Source organism: Oenanthe melanoleuca, chromosome 9 (assembly GCF_029582105.1).
Source record: "Oenanthe melanoleuca isolate GR-GAL-2019-014 chromosome 9, OMel1.0, whole genome shotgun sequence".
NCBI classification, from domain to species: domain Eukaryota; kingdom Metazoa; phylum Chordata; class Aves; order Passeriformes; family Muscicapidae; genus Oenanthe; species Oenanthe melanoleuca.
This window is the reverse complement of record NC_079343.1, coordinates 13,620,455-13,642,536: the sequence shown is the minus strand read 5'-3', so window position 1 is coordinate 13,642,536 and position 22,082 is coordinate 13,620,455. Positions and strand designations below refer to the sequence as shown.

Here is a 22,082-nt window from a genome sequence, read left to right as displayed (position 1 = left end):
GCTCCGGGCTCTGCCTTTTGGAGGGGATGGGATGGGAAGGGGAGAAGGGAAAGGGGCGGGCACAGAGCTCAATCCCAACCCTCCGGGGTCGCCCGCGGGATGCTCTGAGTGGCCAAAGGCGAGAGCGGGGAGAGCCGCGCTCGCCCGGGGCGGAGCGGGGCGTGCGGGGCTGGGAGCTCGGGATGGGTTGGATGGGTTGGATTTGTGTCATTTGGGGAAAGAAAGCGTTCCCTGTAAGAGCCGGAATGAGCAATGCTCTAGGTGGCTCTTTAAATGCTGTTTATTGTGTTTAAATGATGCAGCAATTCGCGGGTCGGGGGTGACAAAGAGCTCAGCTCCCAGCTGTGGGTTCATCTGAAGCCAGCTCTATTTCTATTTTCTACATCTCATTGTGTATTTTTTATTACAGAGCATTTTTCTACGTGACAACCAATCAATACTTCTACTATTACCTATAGCTTATCATAACTACTAACATTACCATATTATTTTTTGTTTTTTCATTACTATTTTTTAATTACAAAAGTTAATGTGTTACATATAATAATGTTACATATATAATTTAAGCTCGAAGTTTTTTTCAGTTTTCTTACTGTGGAAATTTTTGAGATCTTTTTTTCTACTTGCAGCATGACATTTTTGTTTGTGAAAATCTTTTTGCTTGGTAAAAACATCTTTTGTTTAAGGTAGATTTATCCTTTGCTCTGAGTCATAAAAACCCCTTCTAACTCCCATGCTAACACACACTTTGCCTTCTAGTTATCCAGTAAGACTGGCTCAGCAATTCTTTTTTTCTATATCAAAACTGGCTTTTATTTTTATTTCTTTTTCAGATTCTATATTCAAAAATCTTTCTGTTATATATGCATACATATCTGTGAGACTTTCCTGTCAAATCCTTATCCTTTCCAACAGTTCCCTGTGAATTCAGTTTGTGTGCCAGAGCTCTGGAGGGGATTGGTAGATAAACAAACATACCTGGAGTTGGTTTGGATACACGTGTCTAAAAGCTAAATAGTGCAGCTTTTTTGGAGAGTTTGGCACTGCTGTGCAATAAATTCTATTGTATACAAACAGTTTATTGCTTTAAGCAATGCAGGAGAGCTCTTAAGGAGCTCTAACAGCTTGTTGGGTTCTGCTTTTCCAGCCCTAATTAGCACTTACACCACAGTTACTCCAGGTAATCTGTTAGTGCTGAATCCTGTTTGGGGAGCTGTAAATCTGCAGCTGCACAATCAGAGTTGTGTCTGTTACCTCTGAAAAAGAGAAACAATGAAATATTCATTTAGTCTGAGTCTTATTGGTATTAATCTGATTTAAATTCTGTGATCTTGTTGGTGCAACAGGCCATTAATCATGTCAGAGGTGCTTTGCTGAGGTGAGATTAAGGGTGATCTCATATAGATTATGGATTGGCTATGAAATATCCAGAGAACAGCAAAAATCCTGTCATTACATCTAACTTGGAATCTGTGCTCCCTTTCCATTTGTGTCTCTGGTTTTGCTTACACAAACCTGCACTGCCTGTGCCTTGGGTATTGGGGAGGAATTCCCTGGGAGGGTGCTGGGGATGAGGTGGGGGCACAGGTTGGGCTCAGATCCTGGAGATCCTTTCCAACCTCAGTGATCCCATGATTTTCAAGCAGGTATGTGCCAAACCTGAATCATCCTGGGGGAAAAATTACTCTTGGTGGTGGGGATTTTGTCTTTGGGAAGTGCTTTTGGAGTGAAAATCCATCTGCCCATGGGACAGTGGGAATGTGCTCCATTGGATGTTCTTCCCAAGCTCTCTGTGCTGCTGGGATGGGCAGAGCTGGAGCTCAGGGCAGCTTTTTCCAGGAATGGGAGCAGGGCTGGCACCATCCTGCCACCCCCTGGGGTCCCTCCTGGCTCACCTGCAGCCATGGAGTGTCCCCAGCTGTAGGACACTGCTGGGATTGTCATTTCCAGCATGTGGTGTGCTTGGGAAGGGTGAGAAAATTTGGGAAGTACTGGGGGTCAGGGAAGGAAGAGGGAAGGAAGGCACTTAGGGAGTTGAGTGGGATGTTCTTTCCATTCTCACACAACAAATATTTCAGGCTCTTAGTTTAGATTGAGGCAGATGAAGCAAGACTGGGGAAAAGTGAATTATTCAGAATTCCCAATATCACCTCTGTCTGTCTGAGCTCTGGGAATCAGGATGTGCATAAATCCCCTCAGAGCCTGTAAAGATGTGACAAACAAACAGCTCTGAGCATCCCTTGCTACCTCAAACTTGAAAAGAGCAGAAAATGTCCCATTGGGCTGTGCCTGCTGATCTTTTTGAGGTCTCTGAAGACCAGACCCAAACTGGGATGTCTGGGGTTAATTACACGTGTGCACACAGATCCTTCACTTAAAAGCAATTCCATGTCCGTGAGGTCACTTCAATCTCACTGCCCTGATTGCCTGTGCTTTTCATTTATCTTGGTGAGGGACTATCAGCCCAGCAGTGTTTGCTGCAGGAAACTGCCCAGAGCTGCGTTTGCACAAAGTATTTTTTGTTCAGAGAGGTTTGGTGGCTGCAGTCCATCACGGCGATTGCGTCACTGCTCTGCTGCACCCCGCACTGCAAACCCTCTGCCAGACTAAATAATCACTCCCCCTTTGCAGATCCCTTCCTAGCCCTGACATCCCAGCTTAGGCAATAGCATGGCTCAGGTTGGTGTCTTTCCTTGCTTAAAGCTGCTTTTTTTTTTTTTTTTTTTTCTGTTACTCCCTCTTGGATTCCTTCCCATCACACATCTATAGCTGAGAGGAAATTTGCCTGTCCAGGAATACGGGAATTTCATCTTTTGCAATCGTTGCTGGGATCTGACTGGAGTTTAAGGGCTCTGCTCCACGTGGGCAGAAAACTTCCAGTGCAATCTGGGCAAGTACAAAGAAAGGACTTAGTGCTGGAAGCACGACGTCAGCCAGAGAGAAAATAATTTTTGGTGTAATCAGCACAAAATGTTTCAATTTAGAACTATGACATGAGTCTAGAAAAGTTCCAGTGAATCCATCCTCTCACCTTTTTATCAGTGAATATCCTGAGTTGGAAAGGACCCCCAGAATCCTCCAGTCCAGCCCTGGCCCTGCACAGACACCCCAAAATCCCACCCTGGGCATCCCTGGAGTGGTGTTCAAACACTCCTGGAGCTCTGGCAGCCTTGGGGCTGTGCCCAGCACCCTCTGGGGGAAGCAGAACCTCTCCCTGATCTCCAGGTTCTCCCTCTGGGAGGAATTTTTGCTTGCCATCAATCCCATGTAATGTTGATGTTGACAACTTTTATCCAGATCCACTGGGAACATCAGGAAGAGCCTGGGGAATGTGGTTAGCAAATGGCCAGAATGGAGAGCTTGCTCTTCTTTTCAGGGTGATTCACCAGGGTGAATTTCAGGGTGATTCTGTGTCCTTTGGCCCTGGCCTTGGTGACTGTGTGAACAGAAGCAGATAAATGTGGCTGTGGGCTGGGAGTGGGTCTGACCTGGCCTTGGGGGGCTCGGGGCAGCCTTTGGGGAGCAGCCAGGGATCCCCCAAGCAGGACAAGGTGCAGAAGTGTGGCTGGCTGGAGTGTGGAGCTGCTCCTGAGCAGGAAAGGAGCCTCAGGGATCATTACAAGCTGCTGGGCTCAGAGCTGTCTGAACCTGCCCTGAGTTATGTGCTGGTTTCCTGGCTCAGGGCTGGGTGGGACCCAGCCGTGTCCTGGGGTGCATTTGCTGTCTCTGCCAAAGCCCCACGTGCTCCAGCCTGAACCCAAATATCCCTTTCCTACCATCCATGAACAGATCTGCTTATCTTCCAGAGTTCTCCAGCTCAGATGGAAATGGGAGGAAAAGCAGCAGGCCAGAGAGCTGATTCCTCCTGGAAACCAAATGCAGAGAGGCCGTGAGGACTTGCAGGGTTTACAAAAAGGAGCCTTACTGGGTTGCAATAGGCAGATGTTTTCCATATGTTGCTCAAGTGAAACTTAAATCCATTGAGGCAGGCATGTACTGAGATGTGAAGTTATATATTTTGGTATGAGCCTGGCTTCAAATTGAATTATGCACAGACATGTTAAGAAAACGTGTGAGAGAGGGTTTAGCATATCTCTGTCTGTCTGCAGTTGGCTCTCTCTGGCTCCTTTCTATTCCTGGAAATGGCATCCTTAACTATTTCTGTTCAAATGCATGTTTAGTTCTGTTAGCCAGCTATTCCTTCCATATGATGCTTATTTAATTTGAAAATCTGAATCTCAGTAAAGGAGAATTGTAGTTTTGGTCTTCTGCTGTTCTTTGTTGTTTCTTTGTCATTTCTCTCCTTCTTTCTTCTTTTGTTTCTTTGTTAATTGAAATCACACTTAGTTTGGCCTAGGACTCAACACAGCATCATCCAAAACTCAAAGCTCATTAAGCAACGTTCTGATGATATTCAGAAATAAAATGATGATTAATAGGAATTAGTGGGGTTTTCTTTACACAATGATTTGCTCTAGTTTGATAAGTTATTTGGTTTCTTGGCCCAATATAGAACTTTTTACAGCTTTATGCCTCCCTGGTTTTGTATTGATGATCCTTCAAGGCCAGGTTGGAGCAACCTGGTGGGAGGTACCAGGGGAGGGGTGGAAGGAGATGAGCTCCAACATCTCCCCATCCCAAGGTGTGCTGTGATTGTTCAGCTGGAGTGTGCTGGTTCTGGGGGGCTCTGCCCAGTGCAGTGATGCCTGGAGAGGCTCCCTGGAGCAGAGGCTGGGCAGAGTTAAGGGAATAAAGCAGGAATTTATTGAAAACCTTCCAAGGATTCACTTTGGGCAGTGCAAGATGGACACACGATGGGTCACGAGTTTCACACTTTTATCAGTTTGGGTCCATTCCCATCTTGGGGTTCACTGCCCAATCCCAGCTCCAGGCTCTGCAGTCCCACCCTCCCAGATTCTCTCCTCCATTCTCTCATTTGCACTTTTTGGGGCTGGAGCTGCAGCGTGTCCTTGGTTCTGGGCTGGGAAAGGATTGCTGTGTGTGACTGAGCTGGGAGGAGAACTTGTGACATTTATGTGGAGCTCAGAGTCACACAGCAGGGCAGTGCAGGATCTGGAAATGCAGAAGCTAAGGCCCTGAGTGCCCCTGTGCTGCTGTGTCCCCAGGGAACTGGATGCTGCTGCGGGTGCTGCCCGCGCTCCTGGAGCAGCGCCCGCGGCCGATCCTCGCCCGCCTGCCCGACCTGGTGGCCCCCATGGCCCAGCTGGACCCTCCCGAGCAGCTCCACCTCCTCAGGCTCCTGCACACCGTGGCCAGGAAGAGACAACTGGGGGTAAATCGTGCTGGGAATATCCCCTGCCCCTCCTTTGTGTTCCACAGCCTTGGGGAGGGAGGAATCGCACGGGGCTCTGCTAATTCCTCATCTCTCTGCTAATTCCTTCTCTCTCTTCTTTAATTCCATCCCAAGTCCACCAAGCCATAAAGAGAACAGAGCAAAGATTCTGCTGGACCAAAAGGTTTGGGTTGAACCATTTGTCTCCAACGTTTTTGGCTCTTCCTCTGTCAGCTGAGGGTGAAATCCCATAACTGTGTTTCTGTCAGTGTACATGGACTGTGTTAAAATCCGTGTCAAGGACAATTAGCATGATTTAGGAACTGATGAGAACTGATAATCCTCAAAAAAAAGAACAGAAGAAGGGGTTGTTTCATGCCCCGTGTCTGTCTGAATGTCTTTCCCACAGATGCAGCAGTTTCCATGATCCAAGGTAATTTAGTGTGTTGTGTACTCTGAATTAATCCCTCAGTGGGGACTTGCATCCTGTTTGGCAGATGGCTCTGAGGACAACACCCTTCTGAAAACGGGGTTCTCACAAGAAATGACAACTTACCTACACTACACTTTTAGTGCAGTGAGGGTCTTGCCCCCCATTTTCCCCCTATTCCAGCTCCTGACCTTGTCACATTGTTTAGATTCTGGTGGAACCCAAAAATTTCTACAAATACTTTAATTTACTGCATCATCGAGGAAGGCTGAGTCTTATGTTGGTTTAATCCATAAAATATAGACTGGCCTGGAGCAAGGAAAATATTTTGTAGAGGTGGTTTTTTTTGTTTAGCTTTGTTTTTTTTAATTGGGCATTTCCTTACTTATTTATGCATAGCTGCCATATTTTACAGCAGAGCTTATCCTTTTTCCATATGTTCACTTGAACTTGGATTGACCTCAGCAACAGCTCCATGCAAAGGTCACCAAGGGTGGAAAACTCTTCTATTAACTCTGAGTCTGGGGGCTTATTTTTATCACTCTGGTGGTTGTGTCTCTCTGGTTATATGCATTCACAATTCAAACCAGAGATCCAATTTGTTTCTGGTTTTTTAACAGGTGCTGAAAGAGTGTTTGCCATTTTTATTTGGACACCTGAGGGACCCCAACCACAGTGAGGTGATTCTGAACATCCTTCTGGAAATATCCAGTTATGAACCTGCAGCCTTGGCCCCTTTCCTTCCCACGCTGAGGGAAATTGGGGAGACTTTTCCCACTTTGATTGGGCAGACAGCAAAGATCTTTGGAGCTGTTGGACATCTCGATGAGGTAAGGTGGAAAACAAAAACAAAAGGACTTGCTTGGGTTTGGGGTTGGTTTTAATCTATATAAACTAATGCATCCATGTATTTATTTCTTCATGAGTAACCAGCCTGTCCTCAATGGAATCATGGAGTGGTTGTGGTTGGAGGGACCTTAAAGATGATTTTATTCCAGTCCTTCCCCCTTTGGCAATGAATTTGGGTGTGTATTGGCTGGGCCTCCTGTGTCAGAGCAGCACAGGAAGACACCATCCTTGCTGTTTCTACTGATCTGGAGCTTTATATTCATGTAAAATTAAATTTATCTCTGAAGAATCAAAACCAGATTTGGTTTGGCTTTGAAAATCTTATTTCTGTTGTGTGGAAAGAGGAGCCAAAATCCCATTGAGGCCTGGGAGCCAAATGAAGTTTTTTGTTCTCTCCTTGTTTACTTCCATCCCCCAGCAAGTTTTCCTTTTATAAGATCTGCAGGTGACCACATTTAATTCTGTATTTAGCATTTGAGAGTCAGCATTTTCTAGAAACTTTACAGTGGCTTACCAGCCAATCCTCAGCTAGCACAGCTGGGCTCAGAACTGAAGGATCTCATTTGGATTCTGTGTTTTGGGGTGTTGAAGCAGCTCTCCCCATCTGGCTGTCTCTGAGGCTCCATTTCCTCTGAGTTCTGCTACTTCAAAGGGGCTGAATTTATTTATTTTGCCTTTTATTGCTGTGATTGTTTTATACCAAACCAAGAACAAGCAAGGAACCAACTGGCCCTGTTGGGTTTCACATGGTGCTGGAAATTCCACACTAAAGTTTACAAAGACAGGATTCAAAGAATATTTTCCCCCCTCATATTTTGAACCTGTTGGTTTATGTGGCTGCACCAATTACTGAGTGGAGCACACACATCCTGCACTGAATAATTGATGTCCAGTCTCCCTGGAGTCAGTGCTGAGTTAGATCTCACCATGTCCTGTGTCATGAGTCTGATTTTTTAGGAATCTGCTGGCTCAGCAGCATCCTCCCATGGGGAGGACACGTTTGTCATTTGTTTGCTGTGTTTGACACTGACATCCAGACTCAAAAACAGGGATAAAAACAACACACAGAGGGTGCTGGAGGTGAACGTTCCACAAGGAAATCAACAGCTCCTCTCTTGTTTTGCTGTCTAAAACGTTAGGAAGTGTGAATAATTCTGAATTATGGAAGATCTTGAAATGACAGAGTGGTTGGGCTTGGAAGGGACCTTGAAGCTCATCCCAGCTGTGGGCAGGGACATTTCCACTACCCCAAAGATGGTTTTACAAAGAATCACCTCCCCTGAGAGCAGAAGGAAATGCCTCCAAGGCTGATTCCTGAGTGAAGGTGAGATCATGGAATCATAAAATATCCCAGGCTGGAAAAAAAAAACCTCCAACCATCAACCCACATGTGCCTCTGATGGTCTCATCTCACAGCCCCCCATGTCAGGGTCTTCCCCAGCCCTCCCTCATCCCTCCTCCTCCTCTCCCTGGGCTGTGCCAGGGATTTTCTGCCCTTCTCAGGCAGGAACCTGCACCCCCTGCCCTGCCAAGCAAAGCAAGCAGGCAAGGAGGCATCACTGGCACTGCTGGAGTTTGGTTTGTTGATGTTTTATTTCACTGGAAGGCTTGCCTGGCAAAAAGAGGTGGCAAGGATTGAAGCTTGGCCCTTGGTGGCTGAGACTGTGGATCTGAGCAGCAAATCCTTGCTGGCTCCTGGAAAAAGCCTCTTGTGCTTCCAGGGAGAGGGGAGAGCTCTGGATTGGAAAGGTTGCCCCTTGTTTATACACATCACACACTCTCAGGGGGCAAGATGAAATCAGAATTTGTCCCTTAACCATAAATTTGTGCAAATGAAAATGGGCAATGGGACACTTTATTTTTTCCCCTATGTTTTGAACCACCTGGGAGTTGGAGTTATTTCTGAAAGCCTTGTGATCTTTTTGTTTTTAAAAAAAGAACCTGTTTTTAAGAAAAGAGGCACAACACTTTGCCACACCTCATTGCTTTAGCTCTTCACCTTCTGGCAGATGTAATGCCATAAAATGTAAGGGCTGCTTATGAGAAAATACACGAATCCATCAAGCAGGCACTGCTGAAATAACAAGGGGTTATGTGCATCCAAACAGGCTTTGGGAAACATTTGGGATAAGAATTGTGGCAGGGATAAGGGCTGCTTTCATGTGGAGCTATTTTGCTTTAATTTTGTTTTGTGGAACAGTTACATATTATGTTACCCAGGCAAGTTTATTGTTCTTTTACCTCACTCCAGGCGAGTAGCAGCATTTCAGCATGGCTGGAGCTTCTCCAGCTGGATCAAAGTGACAGGAAAATGGTCAAAACTGCTCCTCCATTTAGTCTGCTGCACAGTTTGTTTAGAAAACAAAAATGTGTTTTAAATGTTAATTGAGCCTCTGTTTATCTCCTGGAGGAAGGATCAGCTTTCAAATAAATGAGTGACTGTGCACCAAAAAGTCAACCTTGCTCAAGCCATTGAGGAAAAAGCTGCAGCCCAGGGTGCAGCTGGAGTTTTCCCCACGTGGCTGAAGGGATGGAGTTTGTTTGATCCACTCTTCCCACGTGTCCCTGCCGTGGCACGAGGCTGCAGAGCTGCTTTTCCTTCCCTCACCTTGCCTTGCTCTGCAGAAAAAGCCTCGCCTGTGATGCTGGGGCCAGGTCCTGCCAAAGTCTGCTGGGTGTTTTTACAGCCCAGCTGGGTCTGGAGTCAGAATTCCAGCAGATTTTGCTCTCTGGTTATGAGAGAGGAGAGGAGGAAATGGGGCTGGGACCCTGCAGAGTGCAGAGCACGTGGCACATGAGCTGGTCCTTGGGAAGCAGAAAGCTGCTGGTGTTTGCCTTTGTTTGTGTTTCAGCACAGGCTGAAATCCAAACATCTCCCAGTTTGTTTCCATCTGCTGAGCACCAAGTGGGCTTCCCTGAGTTAAAGGATTCCCCCAGTGAAGGATCTGATGGGAGTTCCTGAGTTAATCACTGGTTTTTCCTCTGCTTTTCCCACTTGGGTGTTTTCAGGACTGTGGAACCCAATCTGATTAGGACAACTATAACAGAGGAGCTCTAATCTGGAGGTGTTCACATCCAGGCTGTTCCCCACCCCTGGAGGTGCTGGGGGGGCTTGGAGCAGCCTGTGGAAGCAGGGGTGGGACTGCATGAAACCATTCTCTGGTTTTATGAAGTGGCTGAGCCAGACTGATAGAGGTGGAAGAGGAGCCACTGAGCCAGGCTGATCTACAACCCAGAACCATGCAGGGCCCTTAAAGGCAGCACTGACAGAACCAGAAGGCACAGCCTTGAGCTGTGCCAGGGGAGATACAGGCTGGATATTAGGAAAAGGTTTGTAATGAAAATTGATAAAGTACTGGGATGGTGTGCACAGGGAGGTGGTGCAGTCACCACCCCTGGATGTGTTTAAAAACAGACTGGATGGGCTCTTGGTGCCGTGGGTTAGTTGAGGTGTTAGGGCTGGGTTGGACTTGATCTTGAAGGTCTCTTCCAACCCAAAATTCTGTGATTCTGTGATTCTGTGATTCTGTGAATTCTGTGAAAAGCCTTCAGGGATCTGGCTCAGGTCTGAGGAGGAGACAACACGTCCTGAGCTGGGCTGGGTTAGGTAACACCAGAGGAACAGAGTCACTTCAGTGTAAGCACAAATAAACTGTTTTTGGGGCAGCCAGTTCCAGGGCAGTGCTCAGAGGAGCACACACAGCACACCCTGGTGCCACTCCCTGCCCTGCTCAGCCCCTGCTCCTCTCCCCACGCTGCCAGGAGCGAGCCAGGACGTCCCTGCTGTACCTGGTGAGCCAGCTGGCCAGCATGGAGCACTCCTTCCACCACCTGCTCCTGCTGGAGATCAAGAGCCTCACCGACAGCTTCTGCAGCATCCTGGGCTCCCAGAGCAGGGACATCTATCGGATGAGCAACAGCTTCTCTGCCATCGCCCGGCTGCTGGCGCGGCAGCTGGAGCGCGACGGGGCGGCCGCAGCCAGGTACTGACCAAACCTAACACAAACACAAAGCCAGCCCCAAACCCAAATCCAACCCCAAATCCAGTCCCAACCCCAGCCCCAAACCTAAAACCAGCCCCCAACCCAACCCCAAACCTCAAATCCAAACCCAAACTCAAACCCAGCCCCAAACCCAAATCCAACCCCAGCCCCAAACCCAAACTCAAACCCAGGCCAAAACCCAACCCAAACCCCAAACCCAAACTCAGCCCCAACCCCAAACCTCAACCCCAAACCCAACACCAAACCCAACCCCAACCCAGCCCTAACCCCAAAACCAACTCAACCCCAAACCCAACCCCAGCCCCAAACCCAAACTCAAACCCAATCCCAAACCAAACAACCCCAAACCCAACATCAAACCTAGCCCCAAACCCAACTCAACCCCAACCCCAAACCCAACCCAAACCCAAATCTCAAACCCAACCTCTAACCCAACTCAACCCCAAATCCAATCTCAAACCCACGCCCAGCCCCAAACCCAATCCCAAACCCAACCCCAACCCAGCCCTGCCCTGGGCTCTGCTGTGCCTGCACCCTTAGCTTGCATATTTCCAGATTCTGTACTGGGCTGATGTAGAACTCTGAGCTCCATATAAATGTCCCAAGTTCTCCTCCCAGCTCAGGCACACACAACAATCCTTGTCCAACCCAGAACCAAGGACACGCTGCAGCTCCAGCCCCAAAAAGTGCAACCAGAGAGAATGGAGGAGAGAATCTGGGAGGGTGGGACTGCAGAGCCTGGAGCTGGGATTGGACAGTGGACCCCAAGATGTAATATATATTATTACATATAATCCACACTAATAAAAGTGTGAAAACTCATGACTAGGGTCCATCTTGGGTCCATCTTAGGTAGAGCCACATTTGGGCTCTTGCACTGCCCAAGGTGAATCCTTTGAAGGCCTTTAATAAATCCCTGCTTTATTCCTTTAGCTCTGCCCAGCCTCTGTCCCAGGTAACCTCTTTAGGATTAAAATTCCCATTAAATATCCTCCCATTGCCATGAAGAAAGCCTTGCCTCAGATAAGCAGACTCGAGCAAGCTAAAAAGCCTCAGTTAAAAATAAATCAGTGAAGTCAGGCCTCACAATTATCACTGAGTTTATTCTAGAAAATGCCCACTGAGGGTGATGAGAACAATGGCTGGCGTTGCTCCCTGATGGAGATTTGTCCAAAAAAAGTCTGAGATAAATCTCTGAAGCATCCACAGAGAGATTTCTGCTCACTCAGCTGCTTCTGACTGTGCATCCCAAGGTTAAAGCATTGGGATGTTCATCATGGTGAGGACAGAAATGTTATTTAAATACAGGGTGGCAGTCACTTCTAATTAGTGAGAGACTCATAATTAGATTGTCTATACTGCAGGAGGTCAGGGAGCACAGAGGAGTAGTGATTCTTTGAAAAAATGGAATACAGATGTTAGAAAATCTTATAAGGGTGAAGGCCAGCCCTGGAGCCAGACTGGGAGCAGTGGAGCCAAAACAGTGAGGTCAGTGGAGAAATAAAAAATTGGTGTCCTGGAGAGAGGTAAAAATGAAAAAGAAGAGGAACCCAGACTGAGCCCCTCCTCTGACTGTGAGGCTGTGAGAAATATCCAAGCTTCACCTGGTGGCAGAACCTCAGCAGAAATCAGCCCTCAGAATTCACAGCCCATTGTGGTCCCTCCATTTATGGCTGAAAAATTACTTTGATATTGTGATTATTTAAAAATTACTTAAAATTATTTAAAAATTACTTTAAATTACTGAAAATGCCATGATATTCCTATTCCTTATTACATTCTGTGCTTAACATTCATCTCTAGAGCTGCTAAAAAAATAGTTAAAGGCAAGGTTTTCATCAAAATCTGGCTGTTTGTCTCTAAAATTCTCTTTGTTAAGACTGGCTGAAGTGTAGAAGCTTCCTTGTCTGTGTGAGTGTGCTTACAGATGATTTTCTCTTTCTGCTCCTTGATTTTATTTATTTCTTTATTAATTTTAAATTCCATTCCCTCCCCAGCCCCCTGTGCCTTTGTTATCTCAACGTGGCTGTGAGAGATCACAGCAAAAGCTGCTTTTTCAGTTTTTATCCCTTTGGTTTTACATTCCAGGCCTGCATCAAGCAGAGTCTCAGCTCAATCAGGGCTGAATGAGATTTCTCTGCTGGTTTGAGCTGAGTTGATTTTGACTTGGGGATGGAAGTGGGAGCAGCCCAGATGTGGAGGTGGAAATGCTCTCCCAGCTCTGCAGCTGCTGCAGCCCCTGAGCTGAAGAGCAGCCCAGGGTGTTTGTGCTGTGAGAGGAAACCAGGACTGAACTGTGCCTGAATTACAACCACTCCTCCCAGCCCCTGTGTGTACAGGGGAAGCTGATTTCTGCAGAGCCATGGCTGCTCCAGGGGTGTTTGACACAGGGAGTTTTACATGCAGGGACTGGGGAGTGTAATTAAAACCAGGCCATGCTCTGCTGCTCCTTACTGTCCCAAAAAATGCAAGTTCTTCAGTCCCAGAGGGCCTTTTAAATAACATATTCAGGGTTTTAATGGACTTGTCCAACCCAGAGGGGCAGAGTGGTCAATTAAAGGGAAAGGAAACTTCAGAGTCCTCATTGTAAGGACTGAGCATGAGAGGCTGCACCAGAGCTGCTCCTGCCAGTGCTGTGGCTGCTTGGAGTTGTTTTATACTGGCAGCAAAATATGGAGAAAAACAGCTAAATACAGTTTGGCTGGTGCATACAATACAGACCAAGGCCTGGATTGTTCAGGCATGGCCCAAACTTGTTCAGTATTGCCACAGGCACAGTTTTTGGCATTGTGAGCTCGTGCATCCTCCTCCAGCCGGGTGTAAAGCGATCCTGCTGGAGCAGCCTCAGCAATGCAGCAGTGCCTCTGGCAGGGCTGCAGACAATGCTGGGCTTGATGGGGCTGGAGGGGCTGCCAGGAGCCCCAGTGGGGTGGGATGGAGCCCTCACCGAGGTTTTTGTGGGGTTTTGTGGTTTGGGCTCCCCCAGGAGCTGCTGTGACACGAGGCTGGTGCTCAGCAGAGCTCCTGGGGCTCCTCTGCTTCCCACTGGGAAATCCTGGCACCAAAGGGGCAAAAATGAGGTGGTGGCTGGAGGAGCCCACCCTCCACACCCCAGGAGTGACTTTTTTCTGCTCTACACATGTAGAACAGGATTCATCCACGTTGCTTTTCCAGCCAGAACAATTTTTTGATTCTTTATGAGAAGTATTTCCTTGCATTCCCTTCACAAAGCCGTGGGAGCTCAGCAGGAGGAGGCTGGACAAAGAGGTGCTGTTTGAAACCCCATTTTTAATTCCAAGCATCACCAAAACTCCCAGGTTGGGGTCTGTCACTCCCAAAGGCCATCAGTCCATCAATCCCCTCTCTGTGTCCTGAGGCTTTGCCCATATTTACTCAGGGAACAGAAGTTTTCCTTCCAGCTCAGCTCCCACAATGGCAGCAGTGTTGGGAGCCCTGACTGCTTTCCAATAAATTAAATCTTGTCCTACATCCCCAGAAAGATCTGTTAGGAAAGGTCACATCAAGGGTCTTTATTACAGAAGAATATTTTCCAAGTGCTCCTCAGTGTTAATATATTATGAGATCTTGCTTGAATTCAAAACAAAGCAAGACAAAACTTGCCAGCTCCCCTGAGAAATACCCCGAGCTGCCTTTATCAAAACAAGTGAAAAAGTGCATTTTGTGATGCCTCATTTCTGGTTGTTTTTGAAAAACCTGGCTTTTTACAATTGGTAATTTGCAGTTTGGGGAGTTTTTAATGGGCTCCCCCGCTGTGACTCGTGAGACTCTGCAGCTTTGTTAAACCCCTCGTTTGTGGTTTTATGTGTCCATGTTTTACAGATTTAGCTATTCAGATGTTTGTTCATTGGGGGAAAAAAAAAAGAAAATGAAGCAGAGAAATAGTCAGAAGCATAACAAACTGGTTTTAGGGCTGTGGGTAGAGTTTAAAAAGGAAATAGTTCCCAATCCCCCTTGATTCTCCAAGGATCCCTGCTTGCTTTGTGCTGTCTCCATGATTTTTTGTGCCAGTTCCTCCCAGCTTGCAGGACTGAGATGGGATCACCCCAGCAGGAGAGGCAGAGGAAGCAGCAGTGATGCTCTTGCTGTTGGTCCCTGGGAAATCCAGTCCTGCTGCTGCTGCAGCATCTTCAAGGCAGAGGAAAAATACTCAAAATTCAGATTTCCAGCAAATATTTGGAGCTGAGTGTCTCTGCAGGCTCTGAGCAATGAAGGAACCCAGAAAAAGCCATTTTTTAAAACAGAGTATTTTCCAGCAGATTTTTCTTTTGGTGCTGTAAGACCAACAGCTTCCCTTCCATTTATTTGAAAGTTACCCAAACCATTCCATGATTCTCTGATTCTGGGATTTTAAGGCAAACAAAACAAATCCAAATCAAAACTACTTGCTCTGCAGTCCTACAAGTTCATTTTAACTCTTCATTTTCCCTTTGCTGAGCTGGAGTCACATTGCTCAGAAGTTTTCCTGAGTTTTAAAAGGAATTTTTCTTTCTCAGAGTGCAATAATTTAGTAAGAACTGCATGTACTTTGGTCAAAGCTTTAAAACCACAGAATTCTATAAAGTCTGCAAATAGCTTGACTTTTGCTTTGTGAGAATAATGCAATAAGTCAGTGTTTAGCAATTTTGAGAGAATGGTTTGAGTTCAGATGAAAAACTTCTGACTATCAGGGACAGAGTTGTGATTTGCTGGTGCTTGGCAAGTTTCTAATCCAGGGTTGTCAGAGATGTTCAATGTTTCTGATGTAGATTGACAATCAATCAATCTAGAAGATGTTCCTGAAGATAATCTCAGGGAATTTCTTTTTAAACATAATTATTTTACCAGACCCAAACCACCAGTCCCAGGCAGAGACAGCACAATGAGCACAGAGTGCCAGGGTTAAACCTCTGTTTTCTGCTTCCTCAGGGTGGAAAACAGCCCTGAGGCAGAATGTCCTGTACCCCTGGATGATTTAAAATCTGTGGTGAATGGCAGTGAAGAAGATGAAAAGCTGCAAGTTAAAATCCAGGCTTTTGAAGAGAAAATAAACGTGGACAGCAGCACCCCTGGCTCAGTGAGGAGATACAGCCTGGGCCAGGTTTCTAAAGAAGAAAGGAAGGATATGAGGTTTAACAGGTATGGCTCTGGAAAATGTGTGAGGGGTTCAGGGAGATCAGCTTTGTCAGGAAAATGTATCCAAACATGGAGGGTTTGGTCTCCTCATGTGATACCCACAGGCAGCACAAACCGAATTTTAACCAATTTTTACATCTATGAATTTAAGGGCTGGATGAAATCTTTCTAAATTCCCAGAATCACTGAATGGTTTGGGTTGGGAGGGACCTGAAATTGGCACCCCTGCCATGGGGACACCTCCCACTGTCCCAAGGGCTCCAACCCCAATGTCCAGCCTGGCCTGGGGCACTGCCAGGGACCCAGGGGCAGCCACAGCTTCCCTGGGAAACCCATTTCATCTTTTCTGTGCCCTAAAGCAGCAAAAAGGGCAGGAAAACATCTGCATTGAGATATCACAGAAGGGAAGGTCCTGAGAGCTTTTCTGGGGTGTTATCATCAACACAATATTTATCAATATTTATCAGTATTTACCAATATTTACCAATATTTACCAATATTTACCAATATTTACCAATATTTACCAATATTTATCAATGACAGCAGTGTGACCCACAGGCTCCTCAGGCCCCACACTGATTTCTGCTCTCCCTGCCCCAGGATTTGCCCTTTCAGCCCCTTGTGCCCCCTTTGCTCCCCTCCATCCCCAGCAGGGAGCCAGGGCAGGAGGAGCTGGAGCTCCTGGCTCAGGGGATTCTGTGCCTGGCATTTTTATGCTGTGGTTGCTAAAGCAGCCATGCACCCCCAAGGTTATCAGATCCCTGCAGAGGGGCTGCCTCGCCCCCCCTGAGGCAGATGTTGGGATGTGTGGGTATCATTTGGATATTATTTCATTTTATTTGCTTATTAAAGCCGTGGCTTGAGCTTGGCTTTTGAAATGCAGATTCCCCAGAAGGTTCTTGCCCCTGGCTCAGTGAGGGCAGGTTTTGGGGTGTTTTTGTGCCCTGCCTCTATTCCAAACCCTTTTTCCCTTGCTGCCTCCCCTCAGGTCCAAGAGCCTGGCCCTGCACGCGCTCAGGATGAAGGGGCTGAGCTCGGAGGGAGGGCAGGACGAGGAGAACGGGGACATCCCTGCTGGAATCTCCTTCTCCGAGCTCTACCTCAGCCAGGAGCACGAGAAGGAGCCTTTTGGGCTCCCTCCTGGAGCAGGGATTTCACACCCCAGTGCTGATCTCCCCCAGGCAGCCGATGAGCCAGAGCAGAGCCTGGAAAAGGCCGGGCAGGGCAGGGCAGGGGCAGCCCCAGCAGCTGAGCAGCACCAGGACAAGCTGTACCTGCACCTGAAGGAAAACCTGGGCAAAGTCAAGGAGTTTGTGATGGAGATGGGCAGGAGGATTCCCATCCCTGAGCAGTGTGTGATCGAAGGTAAGTGGGGTGAGCCCTCCCAAGAAGCTGAGCACCCAGCCAGGCTCCCCTCAGGGCTCAGGAGAAGGGGAGCAAAGACCCTCCAGCACAGGCAGGGAGCAACAGCAGCCCTAGAAAACAGCCTTTCCCAAATGGCTGGGCTGGGCTGGGCTGGGCTGGGCTGGGCTGGGCTGGGCTGGGCTGGGCTGGGCTGGGATGGGCTGGGATGGGATGGGATGGGATGGGATGGGATGGGATGGGATGGGATGGGATGGGATGGGATGGGATGGGATGGGATGGGATGGGATGGGATGGGATGGGATGGGATGGGATGGGATGGGATGGGATGGGATGGGATGGGATGGGATGGGATGGATGAGTTGCATTGGGTTGGGTTGGGCTGGGATGGATGAGCTGGGTTGGGCTGGGTTTGGTTGGGATGGGCTGAGTTGGGCTGAGTTAAAATGGGCTGGATTGAGTTGGGTTGGGCTGGGTTGGGTTGGGCTGGATTGGGTTGGGTTGGGCTGGGTTGGGTTGGGCTGGGTTTGGTTTGCTTGGGTTGGGCTGGGCTGGGCTGGGTTGGGTGGGGTTGGGTTGGGTTGGATTTGGTTGGGTTTGGTTGATCTGGGTTGGGCTGTGCTGGTTTGGGCTGAGTTTGGCTGGGTTGGGTTGAGTTTGGTTGATCTGGGTTGGGTTTGGTTGGGTTGGTTTGGGTTGGGTTGGGTTGGGTTGAGTTTGGTTGGGTTGGTTTGGGTTGGGTTGGGTTGAGTTTGGTTGATCTGGGCTGGGTTGGGTTGGGTTTGGTTGGATTGGATTGGGCTGGGATGGATGAGTTGGGTTGGGCTGGGCTGGGTTGGGTTTGGTTGATCTGGGTTGGGTTGAGTTGGGTTGGGTTTGGTTGATCTGGGTTGGGTTTGGTTGATCTGGGTTGGGTTGGGTTTAGTTGATCTGGGTTGGGTTGGGTTTGGTTGATCTGGGTTGGGTTTGGTTGGTTTGGGCTGGGATCCTCCTGCTTCTTCCCTTTGAGGTGAATTTGGGTGATCCAACCCCTCAGTGGTGGCCATGAGCCCAGCCCTGCCATGTGCCATGCTGATCCCAAAGAGCAGCTGCTCAATCAATTAAATTAAATTCAATTTAACAAATTAAATTTCCACTCACTTCAAACATCACCTTCTCATACAGCATCACTTCAGCTCCAACAAGCATCAACTGAGGTTGATAAAAGATTTATTTATTTCCTTTCTCAGTGGTGAAGAAGTGGAAAATCAGTTTCCACTCATAAAAGGGATATAATTCTTTATATATATTTTAAAAGCTTATGTTTCAGAAGAATTTCCTAAATACCATAAATTCCAGTTTAGTAGTTGAATAGTTGTTTGGTAGAATTAAGGATGAAACTTATATTCATAAAATTGCAGTGAAAACATGAGAGTGAGCAATGTGGCTTTTGAAGTGCTGAGTGCTCTGACCCCACATTAATGAAATCCCATATATTGAATATTTTTTAATGTATTGCTCAGTTTCCTTTCTGCAATACCTCTTATGATACATCCTAGGCATGTGACTATTTCTAAATTCATTCAAACTATTGTAATTTCCTGAAAATCCTCAACTGGCATTCCTAGGGAAATTCCTTGAGCAGGGACACACGTGCAGAGCAGAGATTTATGGGGCTCGTTCTAAATCTGTTGAAGAAATGCAGCCCTGCTCATTCCACAGGGGACAGCTCTGTTAATATTCCAGATATTGCATAAACCTCTCCAAAAACCTGCAGTTATTGCACTTCAGAGATCCCCAAACCCAGCAGGGCCCACCCCAAGGCGTGTTTTACATTTCACCAACGTGTTCAGCAGAAAAAACCCGATTAGAAAACATGAGCAAACACAGTTGGCTGATTTTCTGTTGGCTGTGTGGGAGACTTGAACTGGAAATTCAATGTGTGAGACATGGAAGAGATGAAAAGATAAAAATTCCAGAGCAAGCCCTCATGGCACAGAGTATTTGAAGGAAAAAGTGGCAAAATGTGAGTGCACATTTCCCAACCTTTCCTTTCCCTGCTCATTTCCTGGCATTTCAAGTGGCATTTCTGGGGGTCAGCAGGGTGTTAATGGCACTTAGAGGAATTTCCAAGGGGTGTTGGACCAAATTCTGCTCTTTTAACCAGAATTCCACCCCTGCTTGCATTTCTGGTGATGTCTGAGCTGGGGCAGCCAGGGTGAATTCCTCATGGCTTAACCCCAGGCTGGGGGCTCCTCCAAAAGGGGAAGTGCTGGTGAGGACAGAAATATATAAAAATATATATATAAAAAAAGGGAAAATATAGAAAAAATCTAAAAAATACAGAAAAATATATAAAATATTAAAAATACAGGAAAATATATAAAAATATAAAAAATGCAGGAAAATATATAAAAATATTAAAAATACAGGAAAATATATAACAATATACAAATATTAAATAAATATATATATAAAGACAGGAATATCCCAATTTTCCTGTAAGACCCCTCAGACCTGGCCACTAATGGCACAGGGGAAGGTGTCCCTGGCCAGGAGCTGGAGATGCTGTGAGCTCCCTTCCACCCCAAACCATTCTGGGATTACCTGCATTAATTAGAGCTTGAAGGATAAATGATAGGAGTGGCTGCAGAGGAAAATCAGAGATTTCCATGTGGAGATAAATGGACTGCAGCCAGGAAAAGAGATTTGCAATATCAGGAGTGACTGGGAGGATTAACTGAGTGTCTGCCCTGATCCAGGTGCTGGAGAGAACACAATGAAGTTGTCAGAGGAGAGTTCAAAACACACAAAATAGGCACCTCTGCTCTGTTAAATTGTCTGTGATTTGCAAATTGGCTTTTTTTGCTCTTGAGTCAGATGTTTGCTGTGTAGGTCTTACCCCTCACTGAGTATTTCTGCTTTACAGGGTGTGATTTGCAGGCTCCTTGTTGACTTCTAAGCTCATTCAATTTATATTCCATGTCCATGTGGATGCAATATTAACTGGAGTGTCAGATTTTACAGCTGGGAAGGGCTGCAGGTTAAGGAGTGTCAGGGTGGATCCATGAACTGCCTGTGACAGTTTGAAGATGCCTCATGCAGACCTTGAAAAATTGCCATGGTTGTTTAAAATTTCCTGTTTTTGGCTGTGCCTTGGGCAGGGGAGAGCTGTGAATGGGGTGATGATCCTGCAGCAGGAGCAGGGCTGGGCTCTTGGCCAGAAGGTTTTATCCTAAAGGAAAGGGCTAAGAGCACACAGGCTGCAACACCAGACTCATGTGCATAAAGGAGGTTTTTTGGAATAACACTGCAGTCAGACAGGGGATTTGAGCTGGGGCAGAAAGAAGGAACCCAAACCCACAAAAATCCATTTATTGGTTCAGTTCCTGCTTAGTCTGAAGCCTTGTGCCCTGACCCACATCTCTCACATACATGAAGCAATTTGAGGCATTTTTTAACATCACTTAAAGCCTCTTAACCCTGGGGAACTTTTCCTTAAAAGAAAGGAGAATAACAAGCCACCATATCTGTCAGGCTCTTCAGTTTTCCTGGAGCTCAGCAGAGTTTTCCTCAGCCCATATTTTTTGGGATGGGTTGGGATCCTCTGTTCCCCAGGGTGTTGCTGGTGGCAGCTGCCCAGACCCTTCCAACCCCAACCCCTGCAGGTTCTGGGGTGGTTCTGTGGTTTTTGGTGTCAAGACCTGCCAGAGCTGCTTTGGGAACAGCCACAGCATCCAGGGTTTGGCTGTAACAAGGACAGGCCCTTGTTTTCTGCTGTAGTTCTGCTCCATTTTCAGGTAATTTGGATAAAAAAAGCCACCATTAATGCTCAGAGCTTTGAATGTGGAGTGAGCTGCTGGAAAGAAAGCACTTGGTAATATCTGTGTGTCAAGGATGCTGAAGGATTTGCCATCTCCTTTTGAAAGCCCTGGGAGCTCAGGGAATCACTTCCCCCTCACTGAGGCCATCCAACAAAAAAAAAAAAATCAGAAATCCTTTTGCAGCAGTGGCTGCTGGCTCCTGGGTGCCATGCAGGAGGAAATCCTTGCAGTGAGCATTGCTGGGGGGAGGAGGCAGCAGGGGGAGCAGGTTGCAGCCCCCAATGTGGTTGTTATTATGTTTTATGTGGTACTGGGGGCTAATGGGGACCAGATGGAAAAGCTCATTGCTCCCCTGCAGTGCTCACCCCTGCTCTGGCCTGAGCAGCTCCAGCATTCCATCAGCCCCAGGCTGATTGGGAACAGATGGGGCTGGGGTCCTGCAGTGGGATCACAGGGCTGGGGGCTCAGGAGAGCTCACAGCAAACAGCAGCTGGTGTTCCATCCCATCCCATCCCATCCCATCCCATCCCATCCCATCCCATCCCATCCCATCCCATCCCATCCCATCCCATCCCATCCCATCCCATCCCAGAGGTGAGGGGGCAGGGGGCTGGCAGTGCCACCACTCAGCATGGCCAGGGGGCTCCTGGTGACCCACACTGGAAATCCCAGAGCCACAGGCAGAGGGTGGGAATGCAACCAGCCCTTCCCTGGCTGCCCTCACACACATCCTGGGGGCTTCACCCTGCCCTGGGGGCTTCACCCTGCCCTGGGCTCAGGCTGCTCTCCAGGTGAGCTTTACCTGGGACACTCCTGGTGGCACCACCCAGAGCACTTGGACTTGGATGGGGCTTGGAGCAGCCTGGTCTAGGGGAAAGAAGAGGGGGTAGACAGGAGCATTCAGCCCTTCCATCCCAGTCTGTGATTCTGGGATGATTTTATGGCTCCTTTGCCCCTTGGATGTGGAGTCTGTGCCCCACTGCAGCTCTGCCTTCTCTTAGTGCTGGTGGAACTCACTGGAGGTGAAACCTTGCCCAGCACACAGTTAGCAGTGTTAAAAACAACATAAAGCAGCATTTCTTGAAGCTGCTTGCTTTAAAAATTGCCCTCTCCTCCTATAAAGGTATTTATTGCTTGCATACTTTTTGTAACCCAAACTGAAGAGGTCAGGCAAAGGAAAATGAGGAGGCTGAAAAAGCTTAAACCCA

General features: G+C 47.5%; 1 protein-coding gene across 5 annotated transcripts in view; it reads left to right on the top strand.

Moving 5' to 3' along the window:
* Positions 1 to 22,082, top strand: part of VEPH1 (ventricular zone expressed PH domain containing 1) — a 58,667-nt gene that overhangs the window by 19,406 nt on the left and 17,179 nt on the right. For all 5 annotated transcript variants that reach the window (XM_056498434.1, XM_056498433.1, XM_056498430.1 and 2 more), the window contains 5 exons: positions 5,127 to 5,293; positions 6,344 to 6,553; positions 10,335 to 10,555; positions 15,503 to 15,712; positions 16,698 to 17,074. In XM_056498434.1, the coding sequence (XP_056354409.1) occupies positions 5,127 to 5,293; positions 6,344 to 6,553; positions 10,335 to 10,555; positions 15,503 to 15,712; positions 16,698 to 17,074 (1,185 nt within the window). The remainder of the gene's footprint in view (positions 1 to 5,126; positions 5,294 to 6,343; positions 6,554 to 10,334; positions 10,556 to 15,502; positions 15,713 to 16,697; positions 17,075 to 22,082) is intronic.